Raw genomic sequence first — 10,590 nt, forward strand, 5'->3', positions numbered from 1 at the left:
ACACAGCTCTCATAACTTTGTGTTTTGTAGTCTAATACAATGTGTTTTGTTGTGAAAAGGAAAGACTTTGAAATCAGCCAGCTCCAAAGCAAAATTGAAGATGAGCAGGCCTTGGGCTCCCAGCTTCAGAAGAAGATCAAGGAGTTACAGGCAAGTTACACGTGGCTCCCTTCCTGCTGGGGGAATGAATTTATCTGGGGGGAAAGTGTAGATTTCTAATATCAGGATGTCGCTCTCTAGGCCCGTATTGAGGAACTTGAAGAAGAGATTGAGGCGGAGCGTGCATCTCGGGCCAAAGCAGAGAAGCAGCGGGCTGACCTCTCCAGAGAACTTGAAGAGATCAGTGAGCGGCTGGAGGAAGCTGGTGGGGCAACCGCAGCTCAGATTGAGATGAACAAGAAACGTGAGGCAGAATTCCAGAAGATGCGTCGGGACCTTGAAGAGGCCACTCTGCAGCATGAGGCCACTTCATCTGCCCTCCGCAAGAAGCATGCAGACAGTGCAGCTGAACTTGGGGAACAAATTGATAACCTGCAGCGTGTGAAGCAGAAATTGGAGAAGGAGAAGAGTGAGCTGAAGATGGAGATTGATGACCTTGCTAGCAACATGGAGTCTGTCTCCAAAGCCAAGGTATACTATAGCTACATCTGTATCTTAAAACTATAAGATGTTGCATACAAGAAATCATATATCCATAGGTGTGTAGCATTCAGTTACAACCAACAATGAGCTGTGATTGATGGTGGTTCCACATGTATATGAGTAGTTGCAAAAACATCCTTTCTATTGTGTAATGTATGTTCACCCTAACTACAGAGTACATCAGGGATGTTGTGATAAATCAGATAAGTGCTTTGTACACTTTGTACATTGCTTTCCTGTCTCTTTTCTTGGTTTGCATCCCAATTTCTGTTTTCTATTCAGTGTGACATTGCTAGACCGTAACAAAGAGAGATAGCATTGGGATCTGGCCATTTTACTTATTAATTCATTTACATTTATATCCCACTCTTCCTCCAAGGATCCCAAGGCAGTGTAGACAGTAATTTTTATCCTCACAACAACCAAATATACAAGAAGTATACTTTTGCATTTTAAAACATATGAAAGAATTTTATTATTTATTATTATTAATTATAATTTATTATATGAAAAACTCAAATATAAGCCAGAAATTGAGAGCCATTTGAGGTTTTACGCAAGTCAGATAAAGAAGAGATTGTCAGTTATCATTTTCTTGAGGCCAAACATTCTTCCCAAAATATTTCATTTGCATTTGATAGTAAATATTCCTTGGTGAGTTTGAATTTGTTCAGTTCAACATATTCAGTCTCCTTCCTTTTGGATACTTCCCTTTCAGGCAAATCTTGAAAAGATAAGCCGCACCTTAGAAGACCAACTCAGTGAGGTTAAAGCAAAGGAGGAAGAGCACCAGCGTACTATCAATGACCTGAATGCTCAAAGAGCTCGTCTGATGACAGAATCAGGTAAGAAATATAACATAACATTACTAGGCACCTTGCCATCCTTGGAATGACAACCAACCCACTGTTTCCATACGACCTGACTGAATCTCCTTAACGGTCTGTGAATTGAGAACATTTTCCTATGACCCTTTCATCATGCAGCTTGATTTTAACTTAGCATGCATTGGGTTGTAGCCTTACACAGTAAATTATTATTTGTGGTTACTCAGAAACAAATGATGTTAAGAATAAAGTGTAATTTCATCAATTCTTTCTTCTTTAGGTGAATATGCACGCCAGGTGGAGGAAAAAGATGCATTGATTTCTCAGCTCACAAGAGGAAAGCAAGCCTTTACCCAGCAGATTGAGGAACTGAAGAGACAGCTTGAGGAAGAGACAAAGGTGTGGATTTTGTCCAAAATGTTGCATGGATCTGAATCTTAAGCACCATTTTTGGTCACTGATTTTTTGTCCAGTACAATTTGATGCAACCTGATTTGAGTTCGTTATGGCGGTTTTTCCTAAATTTTAGAATTCAGGGTATTTTCAACTATTACTCATACAATATTTATAGAAAAAAGGCAGTCCTGTACCTATTATAATTTCCCTTAAAAGGTACTTTAAAGTTGGCTGAAAACACCAATGCTGGAGACTGAAAATGCACCCCATTGGCTTATGCAATTATGACATCACTATTCAGAGCTTCTCTGGGGCAGATATATTGCAGCTTATTCTGCTGGCTTTTCTCTGCCTTTTTCTTTGCTGCCAACCAACAGGCCCCAACATTATTAAGGTGAACAAGCTACATGGGGTGGGAGAATGTGGGGGATTCTTCTAACTTTGCTGTCAACTAAGGAGGTGGTTGCAGCTCTGATTTGGGTGGGATATTGGGGTGGGGGAACTGGGAAATTCTCTCTTTCTCTGATACTGCAGCCCTTTGCTGTATGAGGAAGTTGCACCTCTGATTTGAGGGGAAACGGAAGGGCAGAACTAAGGAACTCTTTCTCTGCCACCAACCATCTCTAGTGATCCTGGGTTGGAAAGCTGGGGAGCAGAAGTCAAGCTACAGCATCCGTGCAAGAGGCCATTTACTAAGTTACACTGAAAGACCATGGAAGCTGTATTTATTGAGTCTCTCCATGTTCCTAAAGGGAAAATACCCTGAGCTGGGAGGGCCAAGATGAGGAAGACAGGAGGAGGAAGATAGGAGCAGAGCCGGAGGGGGCTGGCTAAGAAGTGTGAGGAGCGTAAAGTGCCTTTTACTTGCTTGTGGGGGTGTGGGGGGAGAAACCTTGATATTATGGTACTTCACCTGGGGCTCAAGAGGTATCAGGCAGACCTGCAGCACCACTTAAATTAAGGTAAGGATACTACCACCCCTGCCAAAAAAGATTCCATCTGCCTTGGAATCCCTGCTCTTTAATCCTGGGTGTGGAGAGAGGACACTCTGCAGTTAACAGGAACACAAGAAACACACTCTGCAGTTAATGGTGGTGGAAAGAAAAAGGCACTCTGCAGTCTGCACATGTGTTGGCACCATTATTAGTTATTCTTGGGCTGGCCTGACAGCAAATTCCAGGCAGATCTCTTCCACAAATGGACGTCTAGTTTTCAAGCACCACTCTGCTCTCATACCAGACTATCATTTCCTGGGGCCCAGAAAGACTTTCTAGAGGGCTATATTGATATTCTGGCTTCTTTTCATAGCAACATAGGAAGCTGCCATATACTGAGTCAGACCATTGGTCTATCTAGCTCAGTATTCTTCACAGACTGGCAGCGGCTTCTCCAAGGTTGCAGGCAGGAATCTCTCTTAGCCCTATCTTGGAGAAGCCAGGGAGGGAACTTGAAACATTCTTCTCTTCCCAGAGCAGCTCCATCCCCTGAGGGGAATATCTTATAGTGCTCACACTTCTAGTCTCCCATTCATATGCAACCAGGGCAGACCTTGCTTAGCTAAGGGGACAAGTCATGCTTGCTACCACAAGACCAGCTCTCCTCTCCTGCAGTTAATGGTGGTATTTTGTCTTTCAAAATATTGCTGTATTGCTCTGGTTAGTGATGTCATAATTGCATCAGCCAATGAGGTGCGTTTTCAGTCTCCGCTGTTGCTAGACTAATTTTAAAGTATATTTTCTTGAAAATAATGCATTACAACAATGATTCTTGTTTCTCTATCTACTGATTATGTGACTGAATACAGTTATGGGACTGATACAGCGTTAGGAAAAGTCCTCATTCTGTAGAATCTTCAGAATAAACTGGATTTCTAAGCTCTTTATCAGTGCTCCAAGCAATGCAGGGCATCTCCTATAGGCACTGACCTTTTATCTATCTCTCTTCCCATGTGCAATTTGGTGAAATACCCACCATTCTCACGTAAGAGGTCCTGTGGATGGAAAGTTATTGAGTTATAGCGGTCTCTTTCATTCTTTTAGACTAAAGATGGCATTTGCTCAGCTATCTTAGTACTCTAACCTTCTAGTTAAGTTTCCAGTGCATTAGTATTCATAGAATAATGAACAGGAAGTTGTCCTATATATTTATATAGACTACTGAACACTGCATTTAACAAAGTGGGCTCTGCCGCATGAAAGCTTATATATTTGTTTATCTGTAAGGGGTCACAGGGCTTTCCCCCCAATTTTTGCTACATTACATTGCCATGGCTAACCCGCCACAATTTGTCACTATTAAACAATATAACTCTCCCCTTATTTCAGGCAAAGAATGCATTGGCCCATGGCTTGCAATCTGCTCGCCATGACTGTGACTTGCTCCGGGAGCAGTATGAGGAGGAGCAGGAAGCCAAGGCTGAACTCCAACGTGCAATGTCTAAGGCCAACAGTGAGGTTGCCCAGTGGAGGACCAAATATGAGACTGATGCCATTCAACGCACAGAAGAGTTGGAGGAGGCCAAGTAAGTGATAGAAGTGGCAAGTGAGAAAGCAGAAGGGAAGACTGGAAAATGTAACTGTGAAAACATTGATGTAGCAAAGATCTATGTTCCAAATGTGACAGGAAGAAAGTAATATATCTTTATGGAGTGGAGAAAAGCCAGTAGTATGTATCAGAGTCTATGACTGAAAGGACTATGATTGAAAGGAAACATGTGCTGGTGTTGGAGGGATTGTGTTCTCAGGACTCCCTAAGAGCCTCCACAGCATTTCCTTACAATGAAAGATGCTCAGTGTAGGCTGTAATTACATTCCTCCAGGAAGAAGCTTGCCCAGCGTCTGCAGGATGCTGAGGAACATGTAGAAGCTGTGAATTCAAAATGTGCTTCCCTTGAGAAGACAAAGCAGAGGTTACAGAATGAAGTGGAAGACCTGATGATTGATGTGGAAAGGTCCAATGCAGCCTGTGCAGCTCTTGATAAAAAGCAAAAGAACTTTGATAAGGTATTTCTGGCTTTTATAACTAGAGGTAACACTACACAAAGACTTCTAACTGTTGATTTCACTGCTTATATTTTGGGTGGTGTTTTGTAGGTTCTGGCAGAATGGAAACAGAAATATGAGGAAACCCTGTCTGAATTGGAGGCTTCACAGAAGGAAACTCGTTCTCTCAGCACAGAGCTCTTTAAGATGAAGAATGCATATGAGGAATCTTTGGATCAGCTAGAAACTCTGAAGCGTGAAAACAAGAATCTCCAACGTAAGTCCATTATTATTTTTCCTAAACATAACACAAAACCGAGAAGATAGCAGCTCCCAAATATAGTTGAAGCAAGCAATCTCCCCATGGCTAGGATAGGAACACATTAAGGTTGTTCACATAACCATAATACCAGGGTCAGGGAGGGCCTGGTCCTGCCGGGGGGTTTGGTGCTGCCGGGTGGTGGTGGGGAGCTGTAAATGGGATCTTTAAAAAGGAGAGGAGCAGGTCCTTACCTGCTCCCCACTACCCCATGTGGCTTCCTGCTGCTGCGGTGCTCGTCCCAAGAACCTGCACGTGGCACCAGCACGCACATAGTATCTGTGCATGTCTACCTTGGTTTGTGTACATCCCTCGTGCACATGCAACTTGGATCATGTACATCCCTAAAGGCAGGATCCTACCTACTTTCTTCCCACATGACTGCTGGTTGTCTGCAGGCACCATCGCTTGTGTGCCTACACAATTGGCACGATTCTTAAGCGAGGGAAGGAAATCTAGCCGCTGGACATCCCATAAAGCAGCATGGCACATTAGGAATGTGCTAGAGGCCAGGATGCTCCTTCGCCCGGCCTCTATGGTAGGATAGGCTGCTGGCAGTCCGAACGGGACTGCAGGCAATCTGTGCTGCCACATGACTGGGTACTAAGAGGGCATGAAAAGACCTGGGCTATCCGGTGGGGTAGTGCCAGGATCAGGACCGATCCTGGTGCTCCACATGAGGATTTCTGCCCAAGTATGGCTGTGCAAGCCTGGGTAGGACTGCTCATGTGAACAGCCCCCTTGAGTGACTGTACGATTCTTGGCAAAATGCTTTGTTTCTTTGTTTGGCTGCTAAGTAATAGTATGATATTATGAATAATGGGATCATTCATTCTTTTCTTTTTATTTGTCTGACATCTTTGTGTGAAAACGACAGAGGAGATATCTGACCTCACAGAACAGATTGCTGAGGGAGGAAAGGCTATCCATGAACTGGAGAAAGTGAAGAAGCAGATTGAGCAAGAGAAATCTGAAATCCAGTCTGCTCTAGAGGAAGCTGAGGTAAACATGCCATTATTCATAGAGAAAAGATGAAGACTCTTGATCTGTAACACTGTGAAATACTTCAAGAGGCAACAGTGATGTGATGAATATACTACTGCATAGAATATTCAGTGTTAAATATAACACTCTAGTGAGGAAGTAGCTGCCAATTTTAGCTCATCATTAACAGCTGCTATAAATGATTCTCTTAAGGCCTCACTGGAACATGAAGAAGGCAAAATCCTTCGCATTCAACTTGAGCTCAACCAGGTGAAGTCTGACATTGACAGGAGGATTGCAGAGAAAGATGAGGAAATTGATCAGCTGAAGAGGAATCACCTGAGAGTAGTGGAGTCCATGCAGAGCACACTGGATGCTGAGATTAGGAGCAGGAATGATGCCCTGAGGCTTAAGAAGAAGATGGAGGGAGATCTGAATGAAATGGAAATCCAGTTGAGCCATGCTAACCGCCAAGCTGCTGAGGCACAAAAGAACCTCAGGAACACACAAGGTTTGCTCAAGGTATGTACAAGAAAATTCCAGGCTATTACAGAGAATTGTCTCTGTCCATGTCTCAATAAGGTTGACATGGTCATGATGAAAAATTCCTTCTGCCTCACAATTTTCCTCCTATTTATTATTTCAGGATACCCAGATACATTTAGATGATGCTCTGAGGAGCCAGGAAGACCTGAAGGAACAAGTGGCCATGGTTGAGCGCAGAGCTAATCTGATGCAGGCTGAGATTGAGGAGCTCCGGGCAGCGCTGGAACAGACAGAGAGGGGCAGGAAAGTGGCTGAACAAGAGCTGATGGATGCCAGTGAACGCGTGCAACTCCTCCACACACAGGTCAGCTCCTAACATGCAGTGGGCTCTCCAGGCACATGGGGAGTGGGGCTATCAATTAGTATAGGTATTATTCTAGAATCATAGATTGTGGATGATGTGTACATAGGCATGATATGAACATAGGCAACGACGGCTTCTTTTCTTGAAATGGACATTTTTAATAGGTGAGTTGGAGCTTTGTGTTCATGAAAGGAAGGATAATAATGCTTCCCTCTTCATTGTTGTTAGCAAAATCACTATGCACATTATGAAGATGGCCTGTGTCCAAGATCTAGAGGGGTAGTCTGTTGCAGCAAAAACAACAGTCTTGTGGTACTTTTAAAAGACCACAATATTATTGTAGCATAAGCATCTGTGGTCTTCAGTTTACTTCATCAGGAACATGAAATGTTATTGTTAGTTGGCTGTTGCACATAAATGAAGACAGACAAGGTAAACCATGAGATCAAATAGTCATGAAATTAAATATCTTGGTACTCTTTAAGATTCTTAAGACACTATAGGTTTAGTTGGGGAAATGTTTATGAGACATTTCCATTTAAACACCATTTCTGCTTGACGGCACCTAATCAATCTACGACTGTGTTGAGCAGCAGCATCTTTTACAAAACAAAAGAAATCCAGATGATATTTTCATCTTTGTATTTTACAAATAAGTTCAAATACTCTGAATTCCTCCCCCCATATAGAACACCAGCTTGATCAACACAAAAAAGAAGCTGGAAACAGACATTTCCCAAATTCAGAGTGAAGTTGAAGAGACTATTCAGGAAGCACGCAATGCAGAAGAGAAAGCCAAGAAGGCCATCACTGATGTGAGTTGGAAAGAGTTTCCTTTCAAACTATTATCGTGTTTGCAGCTCCCATGCCTGACTTCTGGAACTGGGGTGATTTCTTTATTTTTGTACAGGCAGCCATGATGGCTGAGGAACTTAAAAAGGAACAAGATACCAGTGCCCACTTGGAGAGGATGAAGAAGAACTTGGACCAGACTGTGAAGGACCTGCAGCACCGTCTTGATGAGGCAGAACAGCTGGCGATGAAGGGTGGCAAGAAGCAGCTTCAGAAACTGGAGCAGAGAGTGTGTAAACCTTGTAAACAACTTCATGTATTTCTAATCCTAATATATAGATTACCAGCAGAAATGCTAAGTGTTCATTTTGTATTTCAGGTGCGTGAGTTGGAAGCTGAAGTTGAGAATGAGCAGAAGCGCAGTGCCGATGCCATCAAAGGTGTTCGCAAATATGAGAGGCGAGTAAAGGAACTGAGCTACCAGGTAACAGGCTTTCTTTTCTGTGTCTTTGCGTAGATTTCAATATATGCAGATGAAACTTGAGAAGCATTTTGATATAAAAAGCACTCACACTGTTCTCTATTTTTATCTACTTTGTTCAGTCTGAGGAAGACCGGAAGAATGTTCTTAGGCTCCAGGATCTGGTGGACAAGTTGCAGATGAAAGTGAAAGCATACAAGAGACAATCTGAAGAAGCGGTAAGTATTATGCTGAAGTTGGGGCAATAGAAATTGTGAAGGTGAATCTACTATAAAGAGAGAGATTTTATTGGAATCAATAGCTATGAGAAATGCTGTTCTCATGAGCAGCCCAACCCAGGCTAGGGCAGCCCAGCCTGGGTTGGGCTGCTCGTGTGGAGTGCTGGGATTGAACCCGATCCTGGTGCCGCCCTCGTGGGTAGCCCTACTTTTGACCCCAGCCTTTAGCCAGGGTTTAGGGCATGGTAACCCCAGTGCTGGGGTTGTGTGTGTGTGCTTGGGCTGCATGCAGCCTGGGTACACACAGAAGCAGGCGGCAAGAGCGCCCAGCTCAGGGAGGATCCCTCCATGCACTGTGCTCCTGGCGCAGTGCACTGAGGGATGCCAGAGGACCTCCTTCTCTGACTCCCTGCTCTCCCGCTTGCAGCAGTACAGTGCCTGGGTGCTGTGGAAAGGGGCAGAGCAAACTGGGGAGGGTGATCATGTGCGGGGAGGCAGGCAGGAGCCTACCTCCCTGCCTGCCCTTCCCAAAACGGTAGTGTGCACTACCTCAGTGAATTTGCTTTGCCTAAAGTGCAGAAACACATGAATGTTCATTTTGTGGAGCTGATGTGATATCTATATGTGTGGATTGCCTCACTAATAAGAAGCCTAATTTTGATTATATTCAGATGGCAGAACACCTATTTGGGTTGGTGTAAGGGCATTTATTTGACTTGATTGGTGGTTTTTTTTTTTGTTTTGTTTTTTTTTGGTTTTTTGATAGAGCTATGTGTAAGAAATGCACAGTCCAATATAGTGGCTAGAGACATGCATTTCCATCTGCAAGACAATTCAGGAGGAAATGTGCACCCCCATGCACACCATGTAATATGAATGGGGATTGCATTAGATGCCTCCTCACTTTATATCTGCATATACATCACAATGCAGTCATGCATCTATATGTCTAGTCTGCACATGTGATTTCTGATCCAGCTGGGGAATCTATGTGTGGAAACCTCTGGACTGGAGCAACTGTTGCTTGGGCAGATTCTATTTTGAGCCTCAGTGTGGTACAAGCATATTTGCATTCTGATGGCTGGCTTTGGAAACTTTGCATTATAGCATTTAGAGCCAGATTACACTGTGCAAAAGAGTGCCTTTAAGCCATTATGGTGCCATTAAGCCTTTCATATGCCATTAGGAAGTATTTCTCATTGCAATTCTCTTTAAATGTAGTAGTTTGGAGGAGGTGAATTGTCATTGGATATGTCCACCTGTAATATGCTTTGGATTTATATTCAGGGTCAGTTTTAGATTTTGTGACCTGGTCTTCAGAACAGGTTTTTTGAAATTTTGTTTCTAATAGCATTTTTAAAAAAACAAAAAAACTTACCTTTTCAAAAATAGTAAGAGAGAAATTCTGTACTTAATATTCAGATGGGAAGAAGCAAATAGAGGACAATGAGGCTTGCATTTCTCCCTTCCCTCAAAAATATCATGTACATGATTCAAATGTCTCATCTGTTAAAGGCTGTTGTTAAATTTAATAATTTTTAAAAATCAATTTTCAGGAGGAACTAGCCAACACGAACCTTTCCAAGTTCCGCAAGATTCAGCATGAGATGGAGCAGGCTGAGGAGCGAGCTGACATTGCAGAGTCCCAGGTTAACAAACTCCGGGTGAGGAGCAGAGAGGTGCACAAGAAGGTTGTGAGTGAAGAGTAAGCTCACCTGGGAGCTGCAAAGTGGCTGAAGAGAAGCACAAAATGTGAAGCTCTTCATCACTTCTGTAATTATTGTCTATTTTGTCCTCAGTTTCTAGAAAATAAAGATTGGTAGATTCCTTAGCAAACTGAAAAACAAAGTGGCATTTGTGTTTTGCTTAGTTGTCTGGTATTCTTACTACTTCTTCTTCTTCTTCTTTGAAACCTTAATTCTGTCCCTTTAAAAATGCACTTCCTAATACAGTTGAAAGAGAGAAATACGTGCTTCATAAGTCTTGCTATAGAAGCAAAACACACTGGCCAAAATCAGGACTAATGCTGTGGTCATGCAGTGCCTGAGACATCCACGTTACTAAGGCATTCCCAAGGGTTTTCTGAGCTGCTTGGCATAA

General features: G+C 43.0%; 1 protein-coding gene across 1 annotated transcript in view; it reads left to right on the forward strand.

Moving 5' to 3' along the window:
* The window catches only part of LOC128343483 (myosin-1B-like), a 29,342-nt gene extending 19,004 nt beyond the window's left edge, over positions 1-10,338 (forward strand). Inside the window, exons 26-40 of the mRNA XM_053292613.1 lie at positions 60-150; positions 241-630; positions 1,361-1,487; positions 1,750-1,868; positions 4,190-4,386; positions 4,684-4,867; positions 4,958-5,123; positions 6,043-6,167; positions 6,363-6,671; positions 6,796-6,999; positions 7,689-7,814; positions 7,910-8,080; positions 8,171-8,275; positions 8,395-8,490; positions 10,047-10,338. Coding sequence (XP_053148588.1) covers positions 60-150; positions 241-630; positions 1,361-1,487; positions 1,750-1,868; positions 4,190-4,386; positions 4,684-4,867; positions 4,958-5,123; positions 6,043-6,167; positions 6,363-6,671; positions 6,796-6,999; positions 7,689-7,814; positions 7,910-8,080; positions 8,171-8,275; positions 8,395-8,490; positions 10,047-10,199 — 2,563 coding nt within the window. The 3' untranslated portion in view covers positions 10,200-10,338. The remainder of the gene's footprint in view (positions 1-59; positions 151-240; positions 631-1,360; positions 1,488-1,749; positions 1,869-4,189; positions 4,387-4,683; positions 4,868-4,957; positions 5,124-6,042; positions 6,168-6,362; positions 6,672-6,795; positions 7,000-7,688; positions 7,815-7,909; positions 8,081-8,170; positions 8,276-8,394; positions 8,491-10,046) is intronic.
* The last annotated feature ends 252 nt before the right edge of the window (positions 10,339-10,590 follow it).

This window comes from Hemicordylus capensis, chromosome 2, assembly GCF_027244095.1.
Source record: "Hemicordylus capensis ecotype Gifberg chromosome 2, rHemCap1.1.pri, whole genome shotgun sequence".
Taxonomy (NCBI): domain Eukaryota; kingdom Metazoa; phylum Chordata; class Lepidosauria; order Squamata; family Cordylidae; genus Hemicordylus; species Hemicordylus capensis.